Here is a 27,577-nt window from a genome sequence, read left to right as displayed (position 1 = left end):
TAACAGCATGGTTGTGAATGAAGCCCCTCATACATCTTAGCACTCAACTCAGCTGCTTTTTTTGTGTTGCCCAAACAGATCTCCAAAAATCAAGCTTTTGTGTATTTCTAAAATGTAGCATCTCCATCATATGCTGATGTGTCACTCAGTGTGGCATAACTGGGTACTTTTCATTATGATGATGTTTTTTGCCTTGGCAGTCCCTCTGATCTCACTGCTATCCCTACTGCATGCAAAAATCATTCACAGCAATAGTCCTGATACTTCCTTTTGCCTATTTTGGTCCTAATTTTCTAAGAACAGAGATTCTGTGTTATATGTCAGAAGATTGAAATCATTGAGGCATATTGACTCTGAGCTTTCTTTGGCATCCAGCATCTCTCTTCCACATGCACAATTTAGTTGTGTCTCCCTGTAGAATCTGTAACCTGCAGCAGCCCACTGTCTACCTGCCTTGTGCCAATTTCTGATAAGGTCATCTCAGTCAGAACTGGCCAGTCCAGTTGTTCCACCTTATTTTTTGATTGCTAGAACTTTTACAGAAGCACATTTGTGGCTTTTAGCCCATTTCTGTACTTTTTTAGGTGAGACATAATTTGTTCGTCCTCCCCATTATTTCCTCCACTCCCATCTTTTAACCATGAAAATGTGAATGACTTAGAGATGGGCAACTGCGAATTTTGTTGGCTTTTGCACAACAGCCTTCTTCACTTAGACCGAAAACTCCCTCGTAACTTGCTGAGGTGCTGCAGTCCAACTGCCTCACTTGCAGCCCGTGCCCGTGCATTTCCAGACCAGCCTGCCTGGGCTCCTATAGGCAGCCCCGATCCGGGTTTGGTCACGTCGTTCGGGCACGCGTCCGAGCGCTCCCACAACCCCGGGGTGCGACTTTCGGTGCGGCTGCACGAAGCCGAGGCGGAGCGGTGCCCACCAGACAACCACTGCTCGCCCCCCCAGCACTCTCCGGCTGGCGGCGTAGGCAGCGTGAACAGGGCGAACAGCCGGCAGGGCCGGTAGGGTACGCAGCACCAGTGGAGTCGTCAAAAGCAGCAGGCGGCGCTGTAGACAGGCGGAGTAGGCAGCAGGCGGCGCGTTGACTGTAACTCTCACGCAGTCCCACATGGTCTAGCGGTTAGGATTCCTGGTTTTCACCCAGGCGGCCCGGGTTCGACTCCCGGTGTGGGAAAACTGCAAGACGATCATTTTAGTTCGTCGCCTTTTCGTTTGTTAACTCGGTGTGATCCCTTCCGCCACCTACGGAAGGGGGTGAAGCACCTCCCACAGCCACTCATGACCCTCTGCGCCCTCCCGAGGGGCGCGGGTTAAACAAATTCCCCGGCGCCTGTGGGTAGAGTTCTGGCGCTGAGGAAGAGCGGCTTATAGCTGCCGTCACCGGGCGCTGCAGAGCCAGCCCACAACCGGGAAAACCTCGGCCAGGCCAAGTGCTTCTGAAAGCTGCTTCCCTTCCCTCCGGCACGTCAACTGTCGGCTTGGTGTCACCTGCGAAATTGCTGAGAGTGCACCTGACGGCCCACATCAATGATGAAAAGCACTGGATTCCTTGCGGACCCCTGGAGGTCTGCACGTGCCCTCTGCACACCGCGCCGTTGACCGCTACTCCCAGGATATGATTATCTAGCCTGATTCACTGAGCGGATCATCCAGGACAGCGCTCGGTACCGCCCACGGCTCTACGGTGCTCTCAGAGAGCCAGGGCCGGCCAGGGCGAAGCTGGCAGCGCTCCGTCCCTGTCACAGAAGGGGTGCCGGTGATGAGGCCGAGAGCCACAGACGCTCACGAAGCGCGCGCTCACCGCTCAGCCCCGCACCCCCGCAGGGGCGGCTCGCGCGAGAGCACCGCGGCAGCCCCACCCGTCCGCCCGCATCTCGCGAGCGTCTGAGACGCCGCTTCCGGGCGCGGTGTCTCGCGAGAGGTGGGAGGCGCGGGCGCCTTGTCTGCCTTTGCATCTCGCGAGAGCCCCTGCGCCGTGCGCTGGGCGCCCCCGTGCCGCGAGCGATCCTGCTGGCAGCGAGAGGCGGCGGGCGCCATTTCGGGGAGCAGCTGCTCGTGCCGGAGCCGGGGCCCAGCTCTGCTCCGGGGACCGCTCGCCACGGTCGCGCCGCCCCTCGCCACCTGCCACGCTGGGGCTGCCTGAGCGCGCCGCACACCTGAGCTTTAGACGCCTGGAGAGGGCTCCCGAGCCCTCGGCCCATCCCCCCACCGCCGGCGCAGCCCGTGCCGGGATCGGGAGTCGCCGTTCTCATCGCCGGACGTCGGGCGACCGAGCGAACACAGCATCCGCCCGCCGCACAGGTAACTGTTGTTCGGGAGCCAGACCCCGTTGCTGAGCGAGCTGCGGCCTGGCCTGCGGAGCGCTCTGTCGCTAGCCTAGAGGTGGCTCAGGAGGCCCGTCCCCGTCCCGTGACCATGATCGCCTTTTTCCGGCCGAGTTGCCCCGAGACCGGGACCCGGCGGTGCAGGGTTTGGCCCTTTGTATGGCCACGTAGCGGGCGGGCCTGCAGTCACCGACGCGACGTTGTCCCTCCGCGGCTCCCCCCACGATGGCGCTGTGTGGAGCGGCCCGACAGAACAGCGCAAAGCTCTGTCCCTGCTATTACAGCTGGAGCGGGCAGGGCCCGGGCGGAGCGGCGGGACGCTGCGGTGGGGCTGTTTACGTTGTGAGATGCGGCGGGGAATGACGGGAGGCTGGGAAGCGCTAGGCCGCCGCGAGCCGCCAGCTCTCAGTGCGCAGTAGCCTCTGGGCGGGTGGTGTGGAGGACGTTGGCGTGGTGCAGTGCTCGGAGAGGGCCGGGAGCCCCGGTAGAATGGGCCCAGTTAATTGTAGCGCAGTAATATGTTCGACTCCCTGGAATTGTTAAGCTGCGTTGGCTTTGGGAGAGTGCAAAGGATCACGAGTGGGAACCTGGTGAGCAGAGATGCTGCTGAGAGGCGATCTGCCTTTCCGGGGCGTCCACGTTCGCCCTAAGCTCTCCTGGTGCGTTTACAGGCTTCTTCAAAAACGAGAGTGCATTTTTTTTCTATTTCCAAATTATTTCTAGAAGAGGATATTTTTTAACTCTTTTGATGTAATATGAAGTCAAAAAGAGATGGAATTTGCTTTAAAATGTTGGGTAGGTCAGTGTATTAGCAGTGTATTTCATGTCTAGGTTTTCTGTAGATGCACAGCATTTCAAATGTCATTCTTCCTTCTTTAGATGGTTTTTCGTTGTTGGGTATTTTTATGTTTGTTTTTCTCTTTGCAGAGGTGTCAGGCATATACAGCCTTTTCGAGGAAGCTGAAAACGTTTTCTGATTTTTTTTGAGCTTCCGCGTTTAATGCAGAATGCAGTCATCAGTCTGTATTTTATGCTGATTTGAAATTAATAAGGACTCTTGTTTCAAGATTTTTAATAACTTCACACGTAGCATTATTGTATGCATTCCATGAATTATTTTGGCGATATCAGGTCTGTGTTTTGTGAACAGAAAGTATTCCGATAAAAATGGGTGTCACACCAGCGAGCGTGTTTTATACAGAGTGCAAAGGGCACAGATTGCACCGAGAGACCAAAGGTTCCTGTAGCTCTTATCTGTGGTGGTCTAATAAATGACTAAGAAAAGACAGAAACACAAGCAATAGTACAGTGATAGTTTTTTTTTTCTGTGTGCCTTTAGTTGTCAACTGGTTGTGGTTCAGGGTCACAGAGCATGTCTTTGTTTAATGAAAAGCTCTTTCTCTAAACTTCGGTGCTGATTTTGTGTGTGTTTTTTTTTAAACATTGCTTTTTAAAAACATTTGCTAGCATCTGTAGTGCTCTGTGACAGCGAATTTCACAGCTAAATGCTGTGTGATCTAGGACCTTTGTTTTGCAGAAACTCGATGATAGGTCATTCATTTGATTGAGGGTGGTGGTAGTCACTCCCTCCCTACTTTTCCATGCCGCCGATGATTTGGTAGCTCCTGTTACGGCCCCATTCCTGCCTTTGCCTACCACTCTTCAGGGTGAAGCTGGATATGTTGGCTAAAATACACATGTGAAAATGTAATTGTTGGTGGGAATTGTCACCGTTGGAAATTGTCTTGTAGAATCTGGGCTTGACCTGGTGCCTTTTCGTGGTCCTTAATCATATTGCTGTGTTTGTCCCTACGAAATACTGGTGAAGCAGTGGTGAATTAAATTTCACAATGTGCGTAGCTGGACTTGAAAAGCTGAATGTAAATACTGCAATAAGCACATGTAAACTACCCACAGTTGTATTTGTAAGTGATAGCGTGGGAATTTGAAGGTGGGCTTAGCTTGCCTTAGTTCAGTAGTTGAGTGTGAACTGCCAGTGCTCTCATTACTAACGGATTTTCTCTTACTCTTGGTCGTATTAATGAGTGATGGTCAGAAGGAGGTTGTGGAGCAACTTGAGTCTTGCATGAGGTGCAGCTCTGGCATCGTATTCTCAGTTATGAGGGGACAGCTTAAAGGATTTTGAAATGTTGGACTGATTTTATTTATGCTGGCCAAGTCCCTAGACAGTACAGTTCGTGTGGCCACGCTTGTAAATGATACAAGAATTAACCTGTATGATTACAAATTCATTTTCTACTGCACATGCACGAAGATCTTAGGCTTGGACTTGAGTCTAGAGGCCTGGCCATTTTTGAGCTTAAGAAAGAAAAAGGAGAGAAACTTAACTCTGTTAAGATATTTGAGGAAGTGAAGCACCTCTATAAAGAAAAAAACACAAAGTTTGTAGTGACTAGTATTGCATAGCGTGCCAGGTCTTTTGCCTCAAACCTGAATTTCCAGAAATGATGCATCCCGTGTGTCCTTCAGGAGCTGTTAATGCTTGAATCATAACTGTTTCTTCTGTGGGTTACATTATGCAGCAGGCTGCATTTCTCAAAGGACCACAGAGTCCTTTAAGTCTTCAAATTAGTAAATGTGGTAGTATCAGATGCTGGGAAGCTGTGAACAGGTTTGTCAGATGTTTGTTCCATGTTCTTTAAATGCTTCTCTGGTCCTCCAGCAAAGCTTGGGTCCTTCCAAGATGACAACCAGACCTGTGTTTCTGTATCGTAAATGATCCGTGACCTTCATGTTGAAAGAAAGGTGGAATACCTCTGGGGTTTCCACTAGCTAATTGTTTTGAATGGCATTTTGTTGTTTGCAGCTGTAATTGGTTTGCACTGTATTATTTATCGTCTCACTGGGCAGAGATTCCTTGCAGTTCCTGTTGGAAATGAGGCTTTGCTTTGTGAATTTGAGCCAGCACAGTGGTGGCCTCTTAAGCAAAAGCCTTGGGAACGTGGAGCACAGAGATGTTTTCTCTCTAAAGTGGATTTTGCTTCTTTCAGGTGTCCTTAAAAATGGCTGATGATATTGATATTGAAGCAATGCTTGAAGCTCCTTACAAGAAGGTGAGAAAAATGTGCCAGTGAGGTCTTGTTTACCTTAATTTAGCATTATTCATGAAACTGCTGCTGAACTGTAAACTAACACCCCTGGAGCCCTCATGATTTGTCTTATTGGAGATGCATTACATGTAACTTACAAGTAAATATATACTGTTAATGTAATTATATTGTGCAGTAGTTTCACTTCAGCGTGATGAATAAATGCCCATCTATCTCTCTTTGTAGACTTGCCTAACGATATCTCACCTCTACTCCCATGAATTCACCTTTGATTCCAGTGTGAACTGTCAATCATAAGGTAGTAATTGAGTGACGTATCGCTGTACCGTGGTCCCCTAGGTTTAAAACAAACAACCATCCAAAAAAAAACCAAACCCTAAACAAACAAACAAACAAATCACTCAAAAAAACCTCACCCAAAACTAAACAAAACAAAAACCAAAACCAAACAACCAAAACAGAACCCCAACCAAACAAAAAAAAAAACAAACCAACAACTCAAAATCGAAACCAACCCATCCAAAAAACCAAGAAACCAAAAACCTCCTAAAACTGCTAGGTCCAGTTTGGTTTAGCAACAAGGTGAATGTAGTGGTTTGGGAAAACAGCAGGGTTCCAAGAATACCCTTTTCACCAGTCCCATGGCAAGTAAACATTCGAAAAGTCTGCTCAGTACAAGAGGAGCGAGACTTGCTTTTAATGCGAAGGGCTGGTGGTGGTTAATCTTTGAGCAGGGCAGAGGAAATCTATTGCTGAGTGAATGAATTGATGGAAATTCTTGGATCCCTGAACAGAATGTTCCTAGCAAGTAAAAGACAGTATCACAGTCCGCGGTGGCCCTCTAAAATAAGTTCTTGTGTTCTTCTGTCCTAGTTGTTTAATTAGGAAATACCATTTTTAATGGAAATTTTTTATCAATTAGTGTAGTGATGTCTTTTATCTAAACCAGCAGCAAATGAATACTGTCTTTTTGGTTTATCACCAACTGGTGGTGAAGTGTTAATTTCATGCATGCTTTAGCACTGGTTTTACAAGAAATGTGTATTAAGTGGCTTAGGAATTGTATTTTGGATGTAACTAATGCAATTAAACTGTAAAGAAAATACATCAGTTATTTAGCAGCTATTGTTAGTCTGTTCTCCAGTGTTTATTACAACTATGTCATGAATTTTGGATGAGCATTTGTAAGCTTTAAGTGGTATATTTAGTTTATGTAATTTTTAGCAGTTATGTTAAAAACTTGAAGAAAAAATTGTAAATTGTTATGTTGAAATTCTTGTGTCCTGGTTTAACATGGATATTTTCCATGTAAACAGGTATGGAAATAGGGAATGTTTAGGCTGGACTGGTGGATTATTGATGACTTTCATGGGAGTCGACGTTACTAAAGCAGTGTGAATCCCTGTTTGCTTCAGGGCGAGATGTGTGACAGAGGTGACATCAAGCTCTTACAACCCTTCAACGAAAATGAGCGAAGATCTCGAGAATGGCAACGGTCACAGGAAATCCATAGTGGCTGGCTGCTAGCGTAGCCACTGGGGCTTAGGCAGAGATATAGCCTTGGTACTGATCAGAGGGGCACACAAACACAGACCTCAATTTTCCTCTTACACTTTATAGATATAACATTTAACCACTTGAGTGCTGAATTCTACAGGATAACTTGCTCTCTAAAGCATGTAAGGAAGTATCTACAACTTAATATACACTTCTAAATGATGTAAGTCTTGTAATTGTGTGATTTAAAATTAAGCAGCAAAGTGGTTAAACATGCCTACCTAAATTTTCTAAAGTTTTCCACATTAAACTGTAAACAAGTAATTTAGTATTAAAATTTTTGTTTTGTATTTTCTTATTCCTATTCCCATTACCCTTTGACCACTTGAAATGTTTCCGCTTCGTCCTCACGATGTTCTTCTATCAACCCTGCTTAGGATGAGAACAAATTGAGCAGTGCCAATGGCCACGAAGAACGCAGCAAGAAGTAAGTGTTTGCCCAATCCTATGCGTTTTGCAGAGAGGCTGCTGATATTTGTAAACTTGTGAATGCATGTTTCTACTGTTGAGGAAAACAAACCAGAAAAGCTTTCTATATGAAATTGTTGAAAGTGCAGGAGTTACGCAATTCTGTACGCAACTGTAGTTAACACCCTTGTTATTGATGTCCTCACTTGTGGAAAAAGTCAGTGTTACTTAAAAAGACGGACTTGATGGTGTCAGCATATTTAATTTCTTTTTTGCTTTAGTGATGCAATGAATATCGTATTTTCAAAATGTATTTTGTGTAGAATTTTAAGTGATTTGGAGCAGTTCAAAGTATTTAAAGATATTGAGGTTTTCTTGGAGAGGTTTAGGCTGTTGGATCCACTTCTTTTCTTTTGTATTTCCAATATAAACTTCATAAAATGTACTGTAACATTTCTAAAGAAAAGTATTTGCCCACCTTCTCCAGGAGGCATTCTGGGTTCTGGACACCTCCTGATGGTCTAAACAGTCTGGAATCAAATAAAAAAATCGAATCAAAACTCCTTGCTTGAAAGAGTCTGTTAGATACCTCAAATAAATAGAAGGTGTTTAGGTGTGTAAAGTAAATCCTGTACTTCACCAGCATCACTTGGTGATGAGATAATTGATGTAGGAAGAATAGCAATGGTAGATGAGTAACCAGTGAATCTTGTGATACACAGCTGACTTAAGAGATAAGCACGCTTGCTGTTGTCATCCTTCAAAATCGTACAGATGAAATGCTGAAGGGATCCAGGTATTTGGGAAACAACAAGTCCAATGTTACATTGGAATCTAATAATCTAAAAGTGGTAATACTCTAAATCTGCATTGTCAGCAATATTGTCAGCAGTGTTCTTATGCCAGAAACTGATATCACAAAAACTCCATCAAAACTAGCAGCTCCCAGTATTTTTAAGGTCTGAATTTTTGTTATTTTGAAATGCATCTATGTAGCATGTAAAACTGTGCTTATCTGAGTGGCTGGTCTCAAAATACAACCTGGGGTCTAAAAGAGGAGCAGTTCTAGAACTGATTCTGACTTTGCTTTGTAGTAAAATGATTTCAGTTCCTTTCCTTAGTTACTGTAACCTCTAAGACTAAAGACTGTCTTGTCATGGTCCCATTTTCAGGTTGGACCTGTATATTCTGATTTTCTGTTTCTAGTTAAGAAAATCAGCAAATTTAAATTTGGGAAAATAACTATTCTAAAATAGAAGCCAGTTTTGCTGCTGTTAATCTTGCAGTGTTATTTGTTGTGTGATGGTTTCACCTCTTTCCTGCTTTTCTAATGGTACCCTAGTCTGTTTAGAAATGTTGCTCCTGTTGTGTCTCCTTGGTTCAGTGTTTGAGTTAGCAACGGCTAGAAAGTTCAGTATTCTCTTTCTGTGGCTCCCTGGCAGTATGAAGCTTGTCTCAGGAGCTGTTGTTCCCCATAATCTTTAAAGGTCAAACTATGCCATTTGGTATGTGACTTGTGATAGTGTACTCTTTTTGAAGGCTAAGGTGCATATGGGCTTTATCTGACTCCTTGCTTGGCTGTAGGTTACATTGCTTACAGTGACAGTATCTACAGGATATTCCTTATTTCCTTCAGGACAATACTGAAAGAAGATGCCAACTGTTAGGAAACCCATAATCCACAGCAAACATCAACACCTAAGAAATGGCAGTCAGTGTGCAGCTCTCAAAATTGCAAACCAGTAAATTTTTCAGAAATTGGCAAGATTAAGAATCTGCCGTGTTTCTAGTGGTCTGGACTGGATGGATCGTGGTTGGAAGGCACAGTGTGGGTCTTGGTAGAAGTTTTTGCATGCAAAGAGCTCGCTGTTGGGTAGCAAGTAGTTGCTGTCCTTACTGAAGATCAGCTGCAGTTACTAGTTACTGGTACTGCCCAGTGTATTGAGCTAAAGGTAGTACTTTTTGGAGTTATGGTAGTGTTTGAGGATTATAACTTAGGGAGATGCTGGTAAATGATGGATCTAAGGAGAGAGAGACTTTTGCCACAGTTTGCACCACTGAAGGAAGTGTGGTTAAATGCTGCTGATGCAGACAGATAACTCAGGGTTTCTGGGTGGTATCAGACATTGTGAAGCTTCTGCATAACATGTATTGATGCAACAGCTTCTGTCCACACAAAAATAATTAAGTAGATAGTGGAGTATTATAGGTAAACACATCAAAAATAAATATTTGAGTTTTTAAAACCACATGTCAAAATGTTTCTCTTGGGATAAATGCAAAGATGGTTTTAGTTTGTCTTCCTAGGTGGAGATTGGAGAGAAAAAGCTGTTAGTCATGGTTAGGCAAAGTTAAATGTGAGAGATTTTTGCTTCAGTAATTGAAACCAGCTAGAAGTGAGTTTATACAAGCCATCGAAAGTAAAAAAGATGAATGTTTTTAGGATACATACAAAGCTTTAAAGTGTGTTAGTGACCACACTGAAAAATGCTGGAAGGTGTAAGCAGAAACCCCAAACAGAAGTGGTGAAAGCTCAGTTCAGTAGCAAATGTTTTGAATTTTCACTTTAGCAGTAAAGTTGGTTATCCCCACAGTTCAGTTTGAGGTAAATTACTACCTTAAGCAGTTGCTTGAAGCATCTCTTTAATGTGTTTTATGGATAATGTGCATGCATGTTTTTAAAGGCAGCAAATAGCAAGCAAATCCAAGGCAAAGATTGCAAAATATAAATTAAAATCCGAAATTAGTCTGCCAACAGTGCAACAGTGACTTGCTGTTCTTCAGTGAAGAGATTTTGGGTATATGAGATTTTGAAAGTTTACATTTTCTAAATAAATAGATAATATTATGAGGCTCTTTAGTTTTCCTCAAACCTGTAAGAGCCACAGACCCTAGAAAAGCAAGGGGCTTATGTATGGGAGTAGCAAGTAGGAAATAAAACTCTAGGGCAGTATGTTAAGGTTGATCGCAAGGAGCATCAAGAGAAACTAACCTTTCCTTCAGACTTGCATCTTCCTTCATATCTTCATTGCAAAAATGTAATTTATTCTTAGCATCTTGATGATGTAATTGAAGTGTGTTGGAAAGACATATGAAGTACTGCATTGAGTATGTACTAGGCTTTGGAGCACTTTTTGCTGCTCATGATAAATTGTGCAAGGTTGCTGAGATGCTTAACCACCTGTTCAGCAAGAGGAGCTGCCATAAAGGCTGACAGGTAGAAGCTTCATCCTGTCAGTGGCTGTGACATCAGGTTACGGGAACTGTGGAAGGTTTAATCAAAGTCGTATTTTCCTTTCTCAGGAGAAAAAAGAGCAAGAGCCGAAGTCGAAGCCATGACAGGAAGAGGAGCCGAAGTAAAGATCGCAAACGGAGCCGAGATCGGGAAAGGAAAAAGAGCAGAAGCCGGGAAAGGAAGCGGAGCAGGAGCAAAGAACGCAGGCGCAGCCGCTCTAGGAGTAGAGAACGCAGATTCAGAGGCCGCTATAGGAGTCCCTAGTAGGTTATTTGTGTAGAGTTGTATGTGTCCTGCTTCAGTGTATGATATGGAACATTAAAGTTTCTCAGTCTGCTTTCTAAATCGGTCACTAGCCATCTCAAAAGGGGAGGTTAAGGTTGAATGCCAATAGATAAGGAGCAAAACCGAAGACAATAAAGTGTCCAGTTCCTCCTGTTAGATTTCATTCTTACCTGAATGCAGAAAGATGCAAAAAGAGGTGAAACAATAGGCGCAGTTGAGTGGAACGTGAGCTATCACAATATTTAAATAACCAGCAAGTTTTCTACATGTCCTGAATATCTTCAGGATAGGAACCTGGTGGTGTAACTGTTCAAAAATAAGTAGTGGTCTGTGACAGGCTCAGGAGTTTTTTCTTATATTACTAAAGGTTTTCACTCTGCTGCTCCTAAACAGTTCATGCAAAAGCACTTCCTATATTAATGCATCCAAACTGGAAGTCACTTGTCAGTGATGCTTACACATTGTGTGCTTGTCTTGCATTTTCTCCAACTTGTCTAGAGGCTGTAGAAGGATTCTTCAGTTTCTCTTAGATCTTTGACTTGATAGGTCTTGTACTATAAGTAGTTCCTGACAGTTGTAAATAGTTTCTCAAACCCCATTTTTTAAATTGATAATCTGCTGTTTTGTACTCCTGCCCTCTCCTTTGCTCTCCGTTACTTCTTCTTGCCTTCAGAGAAGCAGAAAAACAGAACTGGGCTGTATACTTGATGACTTGATGCTGCTGTTTGTCTGTTTTTTGTTCTGGTCTCCTCACACCTGTTGTCACAACTCAATACAAGGTCAGAAGCAAATGCTTGAAAAGAAGGTGTTTTTTTAATTGGATGTCATGTGCCATGGAGAAGGCCCTGCAGATGTTTGAGAAGACAAGTGTTTACCTTCTGATAAATGACAGGCTTGTGGGATCGGGTTCCAATCCAGGGATTATATTCCTTTTACTACTCTTGGAATGCACACTAAGTGCCAGAGGTCTGAGGGTCTCATTTTGTACTAAGGCACTTGCATGTTGGCTCTTCTGTAATGAAAACATACCTCCGCTTGGGATGCAGTGATATAATGTGCTGCCTTCTGCCCTTCATGCTGGGGACCATAGGGCTTACCAGGTCTGCTGAAGCTTCTGTAAAGGTGCTGTGGACTTCAGATCTGAAGATTTCAGTTGGAATGGTTTCTATAGCTCTTTGCCAACTGTAGGATTATGGTAGCTGGTTGGGTAGTGCCAGTGGCACCACTGTGGCTCTGTACTACCTTGTGAACAGGACCTTGATCAGGATCTTCAGCCTTCCATATGTGAGCCTGCTGGTCTTGGCTCCATTGTGGTGTTGCATAGAGGGGACGTGCTTCATCTTAACACTGGTTGGGAGTTACAGAATCACAGAATTGCAGAGTTAATCAGGTTGGAAAAAGACCTTCAAGATCAAGTCCAAGACCATCTAATCAACTAAATCAAGGCACCAAGTGCCACATCCAGTCTCTTTAAACTCTTCCCGATGCAGTGACTCCACCACCTCTCTGGGCAGTCCATTCCAATGGCAAATCACTCTTTCTGTGAAGAACTTCTTCCTAACATCCAGCCTAAACCTTCTCTGGTGCAGCTTGAGACTGTCTCATCATTCTATCACCAGTTATGTGGGAGAAGAGACCAACCCCCACCTGACTACAGCCTCATTTCAGGTAGCTGTAAACAGTGATAAGGTCCCACTCTGAGCCTCCTCCAGGCTGAAGAACCCCAGCTCCCTCAGCTGCTCCTCATAGGGCTGCATTCTCTTAACTGTGTCAGAGGGTTTTATTCTTCATTTTTTTTCCCTGTTGTCGATGAGTGAGAAAATTCTTCATCTGGAGACATTTGGGACTTTACAGTATTCTGGTCTTTTTGAAAGAATTTTCTCAAGTAGAGATAATTACTACATTAGGACTACATGGACATTGCTGCAGTAACTCTTGTCTTAATACACTGCTTCAGGAAGGTAGATGACTTTGAGGGGTGTTCATTGTTCTGATGCTTTTCCATAGCTGTCCTGGGCAATATCTATTTAGAGACAGTGATCTGGTACCCCTTGAGGAGCTTTCCTTGGTTTGGCAGCATTCTGTTCTCTGAATTGTTGCTTCATTACAGCTAGATAGAATTTCATCAGTTGAAGTAGTTCAGTGGAAGCTTGGAATAGGGCATTGGTACTGACTTGCTGCATAGCCAGCAGTTGGCTGTCTTTAGTTCAGTATATCCTTTATAGAATCATGGAATCAACGAGGTTGGAAGAGACCTCCAAGATCATCCAGTCCAACCTATCACCCAGCCCTATCCAATCAGCTAGACCATGGCACTAGGAGGCTGCTGCTGTGTACAACACAGGTGAAAGCAATTCCAGAATTCTAGGTTGGGCTTGGAATGTGTCAAAGACAAGGACCTCAGCAGATAGAACTCTTCAGCACTCTGCACTGCAGAGATTCGTTTTTCAAAGCAGTGTGACACACACCGACTTTGAGCGGCACAGAAGTTGTGGAGATAGTCTCCTCTGTCACCTCTCTTGGACTGGATGCCTTTACATCTACTGAAAATGATGCTTCTGTGTGATAACAAACCTCTGTAGTAGCACCATCGGCTCAGCATCTGAAAAGTACCAAAATGTGCTCTCTGTCTGGAGAGTTTGAATCTGGAATCTCACCTTGTGGGGTTGTTCAGACAGTTTGGAGTTGATGTTACTGTGGCAGAGTTGTAGCTGATTGTGGCTTTTAGTTCAAAATGCTTTGTGTGGCTGGGATTCTTCTGCTTTATTTAATACAGTAATTTTTTTCCACCTTTGTGATATTTGTCATTTGCTATATAAAGGCCCCTTTTCAAGGTAGTGCCTCAAAACTGAGGTGTTTTGCTGCAGGGAGTGATCTGGAAGTGTCTTTGCAATAGCGAGAAGGTGATTCTAAAGGAAAATGAGAAGAGTGTGCTTGTTGCAGGCCGAATGCCTGCTATTCCTGCTTGCTGTCTGGACAGTGGTAAACAGGCCCATAAATCAATATGATTCGAGCCCACCACCTGAGCTTCAGAAAGATCCAAATACAAATTATGCTGAAGCTGTTTATTGATCATGACAGCCTGAATTTATACACTCAGCCAGTAGAGCACACGCCCACACATTAGCATAATCAGTTAGGGACGACCCACCATATCTGCATAACGCCTTGTTATTCTCATTTAACGGAGGTCTGTTATCTACCCCTTCTGAGATAAGGTGTCCAGCTGCATGTGAGAACCAAGGTTTGTTATTTCAAGGATCTGCCTGTTGTCTCTTCTCTTTGCTCTGTTCCCACAGCAGTCCTGCACCTGCATTCCCACATGTGCTGCAGGGAACTTGAGGACTTTACATTTGTCATCTTTCAACATGAAATAATAATAATTACCTGGTTTTAATTTCTTTAAACTGGGTTGCTTGGAATTCGTGCCTTGGATCACTCAGTGATTTTTTGGAGGATTTTAATGTTGCTCTTCAATATCTTGCCTTTTGAGTATTTTACATTATTAGATCTCTTTGAGCTTCACCAAATATTCTTGCTTGGACATAGGTCCTGACAAATCCTGGCTACTGCTAATGTACAGTAGAAGTCACTTAGGCTGTCCTGTTGGCTGTTCTAGAATCAAAATTTTGGACAAAACTTCTTGGAAGATGGTTATTCCATGAGAATTGAAAATTCATTGTAATTCCACTGAATTTTGTTATCCTAAAACTTGCCTCCTTTGACTTTTGTGGCAAAGGAGGCAAGTTTTAGGCTTAGGTATACCAGCGTTCATCTGCTTAGATATTTTACTGTCTTCTGACTCTTGTTCTTGGGCCATGTGGCATCACAGAGGTTTAGGAGAATGTGTACCTACCTCTGCCTGAGATGTTGCACAGGAGTTAGTGCATTTGGGTTATGAAGAAAGTAGTCCAGATTCACAGACTACATCAGGTTGGAAGGGACCCTCCAAGGGCATCTTGTCCAACATCCTGCAGCCAGCTAGGGCACCTCTAGCTACAGCAGGCTGTCCAGGGCCACATCAAATCTGACCTTGAATGTCTGCAGGGATGGGGCCTCCACCACATCCCTGAGCAACCTGTTCCACTGTCATTGTGGAGAATGTCCTCCTGATGTCCAACCTAAATTTCTCCTCCTTCAGTTTCAAACCATTGCCCCATGCCCACATAAGCCTTTCTAAACAGTCCCTTGCCAGCCTTCCAGTAGGTCTGCTTCTGATACTGAAATTCCTGACATGAGGAGAAGTTCCCTGTCATTCACTTTTCACACAAGACAGCACAAAGTGGGCAGCAATTGCAAAAGTTTTAGGCAGTAGGAGGAATGAAGAAAATACCCATGAGATCATCTACAGCCTTACAAGTAAGCCTCTCTAGACAAACCCAGAAAAATATATCCCACAGAATACTCGTGAAAAGAATCTCCAGAAGGTAATATGGGCTGTAATATTGCCCCCTGTAGCTTTCTGTGTGGTCCATTTCAGTAGGCTTTTATGGCTTTAGTGTACTGGGGTTCTTTAGTGTTTCTTGCATGTAGTCATCTGAGTATCATGGTGCTTGTCAAGAGTGGAAGTCAAAGATTTTCAGAGTTTTGAGGAAGGTTTCAGTGTGGTTTTGGTTTTCCTGCAAGGTTGTACATGTATTTGAAAAGCTTGATTATCTTCTCAGATTCATTTTAAGTAGATTTAGACAAAACATTTTCACTAGTTCCCTGAAAATTCATGGTCTTGATTACTGACTATCATTTCATTGGCCTGCATATTAATTGTGATTGGATTGTCTTGCAGCAGTTGAATTGAAGTGAAGAACGCCGTGGTCTATATGAAGAGGTAATATCACCTCTGATAAGAAGCCAGCCTCTGGAATTAGTAGCAGTGTTTCCAAGTGCAGCTTTTGGCTCCATATGTCATGGATACTGGAGAATCAGAATAGATGCTCAGCATTTTTGTTTGAACTGGAGTAGGAGATAGAGTAATTTTTTCTAGAGGAAAAAATATGTCTGGTTTTGATCAATAGTGATCTCATCTCAACATGCCTGTTTCTTCTGTGTGTTTTTTTTTCCTGTGGTTTTTTTTTTCCTCTTTAAGTGGTTTCTAATTTATTTTTGTTTGTTTGCTTGTTTGTTTTTGGTGTTACACAGGGCCGTGTTTTCCTTGCTTTAACCTGACTAGTGTGGTTTTGGATATTGGCTTCCACCTTTGTTATGACATACTTAAAAATGGGCTTTTTCCTCTTATTGTGGAGGCCAAGTTTAACTGTAAACATTACTGCTCCACCCACTAGCAAGAAGGTGTTTATCAGACAAATGGGTTGACTGAATGCATTTAGTGAAAGACTACTTAATGTCTTCAGACTGCGGTCTCTTCCACATCAGTTCATAGCCACAGTGGAAAGACTGGGCCAAAACTCCTACATTCACTCTGTGCAGCTGTGCCCCTGCTGTTTGGTGGCAATACAGGAGAACTTTGAACAGGCGGTGTTCTTGGCCTTGTATCTGCAGGGAGATCAAGCTCGGGGAGAATGTGGGAGGATGCATCTTAATGCTCCTGTCAGTCAGTTACTCTCTGTCACAGTAGCTAGAGGACTGTCCTTAATGTGGAAGCAGAGGGCAGATTGCCATTTTGTCTAACAGTCTCTGTGAAGCCTGGGGAACTAAAATTAGATTCAGCCCAGAGATAGGATTAGTTCTGTGATGACATATCTATGTAAGACTGACTGCTGGCTCAGTTGGTTCTGTGTTTTGATGCCTAGGAAGAACTTTACTTGAAAGTGCACTTAGTTATTGGTAGCACTTGAGCAACTAGAGCCGAGACTAGTAGTAGTATGCAGATGTCTGCAGAGAGGTACTTTGGTTTCCACTTGAAATTTAAATTTCATTACATGTAAAGAAGACTACAGCAGTAACTGTAGCTCAGAGTATTTTGCACATATAGATGTGCCATGTCTGGCTGACTCATGATTGAATTCTTCCTTGAAGTTGTATGTGCTTTTGGGTTTTGCCACGAAGGTGGAGCTGAGCAGGGAGCATATTCTGTGCCTAATAGTTTGGAGTGCTGCATGTAGCTTATGCCCAGTATAGGTACTGCTGATGGACCATGCTTCTGACTTCAGGGGCAAGAGTGGATGAGCACTTGTGTGGACGAGTGGCTAAGAGATCAAGGCCATGGGTCTCTTGAGGCCTTGAACAATCCAGCCTTTGACTTAAGCGATGTGTAGACCACACTGTCCTCTAAGTGTCCCTGGCTGTCTCAAAGAAGGAACTAAAGAAGATAAATAATTTTTAGGGAAGTAGGACTAAGACTTAACTGCAAGGAGGCTGTATTATGCAAATAATAGCCTTTAGAGTGGCCAATCAACATGGAGCAAGATTCGCATGGACAACACTGACTATCCAGTTGTATGTTAGAATTTGGCACGTGTTTGCATGCCTTGCCTTGCTAAGTGTATAAGAAGTGAGCTCTCTGAGATCAAAGTGAACATCAAGCAGCTAACTCATGTTGAGTCGTCTCTCGTGTTCCAAATCCTGCTTCCGCACACTTGCAATGTAATGTGAGTGAAGACGGGAAATGTTGAATTCAGGTACTCTTGAGTAATTTCTTGTTTTGCTTTTGCCGTAGCTCTGGTCCAAAATTCAACAGTGCCATCAGAGGGAAGATTGGTCTGCCTCACAGCATGAAATTAAGGTTTCTGAGTTTTCTCTACTTTTTATTACATCATTAATAGATTTTGTTTAAAATAAGACTGATGCATGTAAGTGTTTTGTTAAACTCTTGATTTCTTTTTACAGCAGACGACGCTCCAGAAGCAAAAGTCCCTTCAGAAAAGACAAGAGCCCTGTTAGGTAGGAAATTTTACATGTGCTTGGATTTATTTGGTTTTGATCCAACTGATGTTGTGAAAGTAGCAGTGAAATAAGGCATGAAACAAGTTCTCCAGTGGAGAATGCATTCAGCCTGTGGGAGGACAGCGTTGAAATATGTTACTTTTCTCACACATTGTAAGTTATCTTCTCCCTCCCAATAACACTGCGTCATTGTAAAAGAATGTGCACAATGTGTCTTGCTTTGCATTTTGTGTTCTCACTGTTTTCCCTGTTAATTGTGACTTCAGTTAGCCAGCTTTTCTGCCAGATCTTACTGATCTGAAGTAAGGAATGGAAAAGTACTGTACAAATGCTGTTTCTTCCTAGTCAGTGTGTATTGATGTTATTTGTGGAGTAGCTGGCAACCTCTGAGTTCCAGGAGATGCTGATCCATTATTAGGCTTCTCATTTAAGGGAATCAGATTTACACAGGTGCTAATGAGATTAGTCTCTAAAATGCAGTTAAATTTAACCTATTTTGCTTAATTTCTCTAATTATCAAACCCTGAGATGGAGGAGTTTAAATTTTTCTTGTGTACTCCCAGTAATTTTTTTTAAACTACTTATAAAGATGCAAATACATAGTACATGACTGGCCATTCTGTCCAATACTGAAGTACAACTCAGATATTGTATATTTTTTTCAGATGTGAAGTTCTAATGTCTTAAATTTGGTGCACCTATTTCCAGCTGGTGATAACTGTAACTATAACGTAAGGATTGGGAATTCAGTTCGTATAGGTGTCGGTATTGTTTATGCAATGGTTGTAGTGACTCCAAAGTAGCTGGATGGATGTAAGATTTTAGTTTGCAGAGCAACAAAAGTTGATGCTGCTTGTCCAAGCATTCTGACAGCTACTCTGTGCTAATTAATCTCATTTTCATTTGTTTTCCTGTTATTTAATCTTACCTGACTGCAGGATCTGTGGTGGTACAGTTACCTGTACTGGATAGGTAACATTTAGTGTTTACAGTTGAAACGGGATGTTTACTTGTATTGAAGTAGTAAAAATATTATTATCAGGTCTATTCTGGTCAGTTTTTTTTTTTTTTAAATGGCAGGTGGTTTTCTCCACATTGTAATTTCAAATACTGATTTGTTTCCCAGGTTTCAGGTATGGTCCAGAGATACGGCTTCTTCATTCAGATTATTTTTTTAAACTGAATTTTCCTCTTTTTAGAGAACCGATTGATAATCTTACCCCCGAAGAGAGGGATGCTCGAACAGTATTCTGCATGCAGCTGGCTGCAAGAATTCGACCAAGAGACCTGGAAGAATTTTTCTCTACAGTAGGGAAGGTAATTAGTAGGGAGGTTAAAGAGATTCCGAATACCTCCTCAAGCTGTCTTAGTACAGAATTGAGGTTCTGCAGAATTGTAAGCAAGTGGTTTTCTGGAGTTTCCTGTACAGGTGAAGGGGAGAATGAATGGTGGCAAATTAATTTTTAAAGGCTTTAAGCATGAAAGTACAGCGTCTGAGGAGTTAATTGTTCAGCCTGTGGTGTATTGCAAAACGTGGCAATGCAGTTCTGATTCCAGCAACTTAATTTTTCACAAGTTTCATTTTTTTGCATATAGGTCTACCATTTGTAGTGCAATTTAAAAATCCATTTAACTACTTATTTTGAAAAGTTTTGTTTGTCCCATGAGCTGTAATACTTAAAGCATTACAGTGCTGCAGGTATTTGATTACCTCTGTGTTGCTCTAGCATGCTACATTTGTCTTTGAATGGCTTTTAGTGCTAGATAGGTCTATATTTGCAGCACTGCTGCAAAGCTTTTGGCTTAGCAGATAATTACCTGGTTATTAATACCTTTCTGAGAGATGGACTTCTTTATTTCTTTTCCTCTAACGGCATGTCTGTGCTTGTCTTTCAGGTTCGTGATGTGCGAATGATTTCAGATAGAAATTCCAGGCGTTCAAAGGGAATTGCTTACGTAGAATTTGTTGATGTTAGTTCAGTGCCCCTGGCAATAGGGCTGACTGGACAGAGAGTCCTGGGTGTACCAATCATAGTGCAAGCATCGCAGGTAAGGAGATGTAAACCCCAGTTTTATTCATGTTGAGTGGCACCTCTGGCTTTCTTGCTGGAAAACTCACTGTTTGAAAACTTGGTTACCTACCATTGAATGTTTGGAAAACCTTAACAAGAATGATTTTTTTAATGGACATTTGCTTGCTACAGTTGAGAGGCAAATTAAAGCAAATCAAAGTGATATAAGCATTTTGAAAATACAGATGTGAAAAAAGTGGTAGTAATGAAACTGTGCTAGGGTTAGAGAATTGCAGTATGTATTATGTATGCTTTCCAGCATTTCTGAAGAGTAAAGGATTAGCTCATTAGGTACAAGCCAGAATTCTGCATGAAGTTGTTCAGTTTGGAGGCTTTAGAAACTATCTCTTTCTACACTTGGTCATGGTCTTGGATCTTGTAGATCTCGAGCTAAAGTTTGGTGGCTAACATGCTTGTCATTTTGTCAGTCTTATAGTTTTTATCTGGTAGACGTGTGTGGGAGAATTCTCCCGCTAGCAGAACATGAGCTGGTGAACATGAGAACCCGTGCTGGGAGGTGTCCTTGAGCCCGCTTCTGGCTCAGGAAGCTAAGCTGTAAACAATGAACAACCCACACACACCTGCAGGGGGCTGAGCCGGCCAGCCCCCTGGGGTGGACACCGCAGGTTGTTTTGATACAGGGCAACCTATCTGCACCTTGCACATAACTCTGAACCAATCTGTACCTGTCCACTTGTGCCAGCCCCAAAATAATTGTGCACGCCTTTCCTGAAGTATTATATAAAGCATCGCATTGCCCTAATAAAGTGTACTGCGTTGCTAGCTGCTGAGTCGGCTTGGCAGTACCCCGATCTCACCTCCACCAGCTTCCTGCAGCAGCAGACGTGCCCAGCTTATGGTGAAGATTTTTCGATTTGTTCTTGCAGAAGGTGAGCTTTTCTGTTTTCCTTTTCTTAGGCAGAGAAGAACAGAGCAGCAGCGATGGCAAACAACCTGCAGAAGGGCAGTGCAGGTCCTATGAGGCTCTATGTGGGATCATTGCACTTCAACATAACTGAAGATATGCTTCGAGGAATTTTTGAACCCTTTGGCAGGGTAAATTTTGATTTGACTTGTTCTGTTATGGCAGTTCATTTTGGAAATCTAGATCAGTTGTGGACCATGGAGCTTCTGGGAATAATTGAGCTTCACACCTGCAGAACATTTGTTTTTTTTCCTCACTCTTCTCTGCTTGTACGTCCACAAGGCTTTAGATACATAGTTAGTATTGGAGAAGATTGAAAGCCTTGATCTGTGGTTTGGTTCCATGATTTTGAGTGGCAGGTCTTATGGGAGAATTCAGTGGATACCTAGAATTACTAAGCAGAAAACCTGAACAAATAAGTCCCTCAGCAATGTCCTACTTCTGCAGCTTGTAAATGGCTTCTTCCCCTGCTGCCTTCTGTGGCTGTGAAGAGGCTGCATTTCACAGGTTAGCTCTGGATGCAGTAGTTTAATCTGTGAGGATTAGTGATGGAGTTGTAGCTTTTTGTCATTCCTCGACAGCTCTGTCACAGGCAGGCCCCTTCTGATCACTCAGCCCCGGCTATCGGCATGGTCATTGGATGTATTGTGAGAGATCATGGCAGCGAGCAGGGCTAATCCGAAGCTCACAGTACAGCCGCAATGAATGTTGGTCTGGTTATGCCAACTAAGTTACTTTGGGTATATCTTGCATTAGACAGGGGAAAAGCTGAATGCCTCAAATGCATCATTGATGTTTCTCCTTACTATTTTTGGACCTTCTGGAGTGGGTCCAGAGGAGGCCACAAAGGTGATTAGAGGACTGGGGCACCTCTCCTGTGAAGACAGGCTAACAGTTGTGGTTGTTCAGCCTGGAGAAGAGAAGGCTTCAGGGAGACCTTAGAGCTACACTGCAGTATCTGAAGGGGACCTACAGAAAGATTGGGGGTGGACTGTTGAGAAGGGCATGTGGTGACAAGATGAGAGCAATGGTTTGAAACTGGAGTGGGGTAGATTTAGATTGGACAGCAGGAGGAAGTTCTGCGCAGTAAGGATGAGGAGACACTGGAACAGGTTACCCAAAAAGGTGGTGGAGGCTCCATCCCTGGAGACTTTCAAGATGAGACTTGATGTGTCTCTGGGAGTCCTGCTGTCTCTGGAAGTCTCCCTGCTGCTTGCAGGGAGGTTGGACAGGATGCCCTTTGAGGGTCCTTTCCCAAGCAGTATGTGAATCTTGTAATATGAGCCCGGTCTTGTAGATGTACTTGACAGTGCTTTTCTGATGCTTTACTTAGATTCAGTAGGTGTTCCCCTATAATTTTGTTCTGTAAAAGCTTGCAGTTTATTGAATTATAGTCCACATTGCTGTTCTAGTTTTTGTTTTTCTCAAGGCCTGGCATCAGGATTAATGTGGTTCAGGAGGCTGATGTATGGACCTGTGAGGTTTTTTTCCCTCTTCATCTCATATACTCTATTCTTACACTTAGTCCTTCCTCCTCTTTTCTGCTCTCTCTTCCCAACGCTATTTTGTGGCTCGTGACTGATTTGCTCATAGGTTCTAAACTCTGTAATTGCAAATTTTTCAGAGTTCCCACACGTCTTTTTCTTAAAGACCCTGGCTGAAGTCATGCAGGATGCAAACTTCGTAAAATGGGGTTCCTCAGCTCATGAGATGCCACAGCTGTAATGTGCCAGTTAGGATTTGGTGGCATCTGAATGCATGTTGTCTGCTAGAATATTGCATCAGTAGGGAGCCTTTACCTGTGGCTGGACTCAGTAGAGAAACTGTTCCTCACCCTCCTATTTACAGGCTTCTGTTTCAATAGCACAGTACCTACCTAGCTGCCTGCACATTAACTGTCCAACAAGGAACGAGGAGCTGATTGAAATCCCCAGTAGTCATTTCACATTGCTGTCTGGTCACTTGGCAGGGCTGCATTCCGGTTTTGTTCTATACCTTGCAGTTTGTTCCAGAATGTCTGGTAATAAATAGCTTTACTTTTCTGTTTAGATTGAAAGCATTCAGCTGATGATGGACAGTGAAACTGGACGCTCAAAAGGATATGGATTTATTACGGTATGGCTGCAACTGCCAGGCTTCTTAGACAGTTCCCCCTCTAGTTGTGCAGCATACTCGACAGTCGCTGTTAAATCTTGTCTTGGAAACGTCATGTTGCAGGACGTGGAACAACGGCCTTGTCCCCTGTGGTGATTGAACAATGCAGGTGTTTAGAACAGAATAGTATACTTTGTGCTTAGCTTTGTGCTGTCCTCTGCAGGCAAAGACACTAGCAAAGACTAGCGTCTTCCAGGTGCTATAGAAATGATCGAGCTTTTTAGGAAAATTTGAATTTTAGGTGCTAAAACTCAGTTGGAAACATCTTTCCTCTTTGAGTTTCTTGGCTAACCTGGCAATTTGTCAAGTGTTTCAGCTGGGACCCTATGGCATTTGAAGAAAGGTGAAGCCAGACTATGTAGCTAATACTTGTTGCTTTTAATGCTGGTAAAATACTTTATTTATTTATGTTACACAGCATAAAGCAGAGCACCTACTAAGAACAGCCAGTGAATGCATAGCAGTACAAACTGTCTGTTCTTGGCAAGTGTTGAAAGAGATCTGCAGTCATGATTTCTGTTGGTGGCACTATCTAGATGCTGTAGCTTCTACAGCAATATGTGTTAAAATATATTCTTACCTAAACTGGAGACAGTATATATCCAAACTCCTCTGTGTTGAAATGGAAAATCCAGAGCATGTTTAAGATAGCTTGTAGTTATTTGTTGCCTTAAATGTAGTGTTTCTCATGTTTGTATAACTGGCTGCTCCTCACAGCAGGAGAGTTGCTGTCAACATTATTACTGAGTTTATATTTTTCCAATCTACAGTTCTCAGACTCTGAGTGTGCCAAAAAGGCCTTGGAACAACTCAATGGATTTGAGCTGGCTGGTAGGCCAATGAAAGTTGGACATGTAACTGAACGCACTGATGCTTCTAGTGCTAGCTCGTTTTTGGACAGCGATGAGTTGGAACGGACTGGAATTGACTTGGGAACAACTGGTCGCCTTCAGTTGATGGCGAGACTGGCAGAAGGTATATGTGGTGGGGAATGGAGCACTGGGAGGGGGCAGGAGGGTGGAGTTGGGGTTACTGCTCCTGTACAGGAGGGCATTGTTAAGCCTTTGACAACAGCAGGATCTGACACTTGGGGTGCCAAGTTCCGGACTGAGAAGCACTTGTTCCATGCTGCCTTCCTGTCCCTTTGCAGGTACTGGTTTGCAGATTCCTCCTGCTGCTCAGCAGGCTCTTCAGATGAGTGGATCCTTGGCATTTGGAGCTGTGGCAGGTAAATTACAATCTTACGTCTTTTTCAAAAACAATTTGGCTGTATAATTGTGAGACAAGGCTTTAACTGCATTCTGCAACCCTCTAAAGTGGGAATGTAGGTATGGCAGCATGCGCTACTAACTCCAATGTTGCAAATTCACAGTAGCAGTACATGGCAGCTTGGATGGGCATCATCCACTCAGCATTTTCGTCAGATCTGTTGTAGTTCTTTAATTCATCTTTACTATTCCCTGTACTAATGGGGACTTCTGCGCTTTACTGTTGACTGTTAAAAATGGCAGACTGAACTGGAAGGGGATTGACCCTTCTGAAAAAGCAGAGCTGTGCCAGGGGCAAGATTATTAGGACTTTATGGGCAGCATGGCAACTAAGACTGCAGAATGTTAGCTTTAGACAGTGTGTCTCCTGCTGAGCAAGGGCACTGTATGACAGGGGATCTGATTTGCTGTATAGTTTGTGTGTGCTGCAAGTGGGCATTTGGACGTGTTACTGAGACTTAATTTTGTTGTGGGAGGGAATGAGGCTGAGGATATGATTGCTGCAGTTCATAGATGGCCTCAACAACTAATCGTTAAGAGGGTTTCAAAACGAGAACAAAAGGTAACTTCCCACAGGAGGTGAGGAATTTACAGTGTGAAATTTCTTGTGTTTTCTGTTAATAGAGGAGCAAAAGTCAGTAGAAAAGACTTAAATGTCACAAGTAACTAGATGCTGGAATGTGAGAGAAATGTCAGAAAACCATGGAAAAGATGGCATTGGTTTGTTTGTCATCCAGCAGTTTGTGACAGACATGATTCAGAGTTTAGATGCACCTAAATACTTTAGTAAAGTGGTATAGATACATCCTTTGAAGGAAAAGGAACTGACTACTGAAAGAAAACTATGGGTTGAGCAAAAAAGTGATGATGTTCTGACTGAGGAAATAGGCGAAGTCACAGTGGCAAAGCTTATCTAGTCCAGAAATAGGAGGAAATGCATATGACATTAAAATGAAGTCACCTTTAATGTATGTGATAGTCTTGCTTCCAAACAGGTGTAGTCAGTGAGAACTGAGAAACTTTAAAATGCATCAGTCCTTTTCCCACCCCCACATCTAAAACAAGCAAGCCAAAGAAATCCAGACTCCCTAGATTGGGTACATGGCCAGAGTTGTCTGACACAACTGTTAGGATAGCGTGGAATTGGGTTGAGCCAACCTGGCTGTGGAGAAATAAGTGACATGGCTGAATCAATTTTTTTTCCAGGAATGTGCATGTTTATTAAGTAGCAATAAAAGTGGTAGGAGTGTCATTGTTTATTCCAGTTGTGTTGTACAAAGGGATTAATACAGACATGTGCAACTTGAGTAACTTTGGAAAAAAATACAGCTTCTTACTACCATAGTCATGAGCTATCCCCAAAGTGAGATTTGGTTATGGATTAAAGATCTCTTTACTCTTGTTAGAGAAAATTACTACCAGGAATTGTGTCATTATGGGAGACTTTAACTTCCCTGATACAGATTGGAGAAGAATTGCTAGTAATAATGGTGGGGCCCAGATATTCCTGGATGTGATATCCGACAAATTTCTTCATCAAACACTCACTGACTCATGAAGAGGGGATGCTATTTTAAACTCAATTTGGTAAGTAATGAAGATGTTATGGATGAGAACAGAAATGACCATTGACTTGAGAGATCATGAGTTACTCAAGTGTAAATAGAAGGATAAACGAAAGAGATCTGCAATTAGGGTTTCTGATTGCAAAAGTGGTGCCGGAAGAAACAGAGCAATAAAGTCAGCTGGTCTAAGCAGCTTGGGTGTTTGAACAGGCAGGATGTAAAATGTATCTGCAGTTCCAAACTGCTAATGCTACATTGGATCTGTGTTCCATGGAAAAAGAAACAGTCCTGGTAGAAATGGGATCCACACTGAACTGGGTGATCATCTCAAAATAAATAAGGATTAAGCACAGGGCCTATGAACAATAGGAAAAAGGGATGATAACACTGTTTTTAGTTTGAGAAATAGATGAAAAGAGAATTGCCTGCCATCAGTCAGGTGGAGTTAGCTTTGTATGAGACCTGAAAGCATAGATGAATAATTACTAAAACTCTTAAACTAAAAGGCAAGTTGGGCTGAAAAGTTGAATGAAAAATTGCTTTCAACGTATTTCAGAAGCATCTTGCTGACTCAGTTTGTGGTGGGGACACTGATCATAAAGTTTGGAAATTAAGGAAGGTGAAGTAGGAATATAGATTAATAAAAAGAAGAAAATTATTCACAAGGTCAAAGCTAAAAGCAAGAACTGAAGTTACTCAACCTCTGAGTAGTAAGGAAGCTCCCACTAATTTAGTGAGGAAATAGGTACATGAAGGCTGGTATCTGGTGTTGCAAATAAATAGTTTAAATCTGTAATGCAGTATGTAGCTGGAGCATCAAATTCTGAAATACCACACTCCAGGAGGAAGGAAGAACAACGTTGTTTTGCTGGTTTCAATCCTGTTGCCTTGACTTCACTTCTCTTGTTCAAAAGTTATAGTAAAGATGAGTAAACTGAAAAGTGTTTTTAACATACAGCACACTTACAGAGAAACTGCATTTAAAGACTGACAGCCTTTGACACAGCTGGCTTTCCCAGACAGAGAAAAAGTAGTAGAACTCTCCTCTGAGCATTTGAAAGCTAGTAAACAAGAGAGGAGAGTAGTACAGGAAGTACTGTGGAACTCACAGGGTGTGTAAAGATGCTGGCTCAGAGCAAGAGGGGCTGCTTTAGGGGAAAGCTGGGAAAGTCAGAGGCTGGTGAAGCCAAAGTTCAGGTGCTGGGCTGATCTTAGTTACTATATAGATGAATAACAATTTTTAGTAAGAAGTGAGGTGAATGAATACGGAAGGGCTGTCAGTAAGGGGTTCTTGGGCTGTTGTACGTTGTTCACCTATTGAGGATTGAAACAAAATCTAGTTCTGTAGCCTGGGAGTTCATCAGTGAAAGATGGCCGAGGAGAAGGAAAATTAGTACTCATTTCACCCACGAGTGAATGTGAGCTGTAAGAGTGGCACATTGTTGAAGAGGCAGCTTAATTAAATACTAAACTAATACTTAATTAAAGTATTATTAAAATACTTAAAGTATTCATTTCATGTGAGACCTGAGAACTTGGGTGCTTAAACTTATGGAGAAAATTCCAGCAGAAAGAAGAATTGAAACTGAACAGTTCTAACTGTGTAATTCCTGTTCTCTAGCAAATTTTGTCTGAAAATCTGAAACTTGAGAGCCATGTCTGTATTTCTCTGTATTAAAGTGTGGACTTGTTAGTTGTGCTAAACTCTGCCCTTACAGCTTTTATACATAGGACATACTGGAAAAGTGACTTTGATCTTAACAGATGGGTTAGTTTCAGCTTCCACATACTGAAAACTGCACATAGGGAAGATAAACAATTGACAGCAAAGAGCAGCAATGAATTTCTGAGTGCATTTAGA

The 27,577-nt window shown here is 42.9% G+C and overlaps 1 protein-coding gene and 1 non-coding gene across 5 annotated transcripts in view; both read left to right on the top strand.

Moving 5' to 3' along the window:
* Positions 1–1,114: 1,114 nt before the first annotated feature.
* Positions 1,115–1,186, top strand: TRNAE-UUC (transfer RNA glutamic acid (anticodon UUC)). The gene has a single exon. It is a non-coding gene; the product is annotated as a tRNA-Glu (tRNA).
* Positions 1,187–1,995: 809 nt separating this feature from the next.
* RBM39 (RNA binding motif protein 39) overlaps positions 1,996–27,577 on the top strand; it is a 33,029-nt gene continuing 7,447 nt past the window's right edge. The window contains exons 1-13 of one of the 4 annotated variants that reach the window (XR_010307718.1): positions 1,996–2,313; positions 5,348–5,410; positions 7,342–7,391; positions 10,676–10,870; positions 17,506–17,571; positions 17,676–17,729; positions 18,932–19,049; positions 19,629–19,781; positions 20,723–20,860; positions 22,779–22,844; positions 23,654–23,858; positions 24,034–24,111; positions 25,558–25,738. Coding sequence is in view for 2 of the 4 variants with exons in the window: in XM_064167917.1 (XP_064023987.1) it covers positions 5,360–5,410; positions 7,342–7,391; positions 10,676–10,870; positions 17,506–17,571; positions 17,676–17,729; positions 18,932–19,049; positions 19,629–19,781; positions 20,723–20,860; positions 22,779–22,844; positions 23,654–23,858; positions 24,034–24,111 (1,174 nt within the window). In the remaining 2 variants the exon portion in view is untranslated. The remainder of the gene's footprint in view (positions 2,314–5,347; positions 5,411–7,341; positions 7,392–10,675; positions 10,871–17,505; positions 17,572–17,675; positions 17,730–18,931; positions 19,050–19,628; positions 19,782–20,722; positions 20,861–22,778; positions 22,845–23,653; positions 23,859–24,033; positions 24,112–25,557; positions 25,739–27,577) is intronic. The other 3 variants (XR_010307719.1, XM_064167918.1, XM_064167917.1) reach the window with 3 other exon arrangements.

Source organism: Pogoniulus pusillus, chromosome 29 (assembly GCF_015220805.1).
Source record: "Pogoniulus pusillus isolate bPogPus1 chromosome 29, bPogPus1.pri, whole genome shotgun sequence".
Taxonomy (NCBI): Eukaryota; Metazoa; Chordata; class Aves; order Piciformes; family Lybiidae; genus Pogoniulus; species Pogoniulus pusillus.
This window is presented reverse-complemented; position numbering and strand designations above follow the sequence as displayed.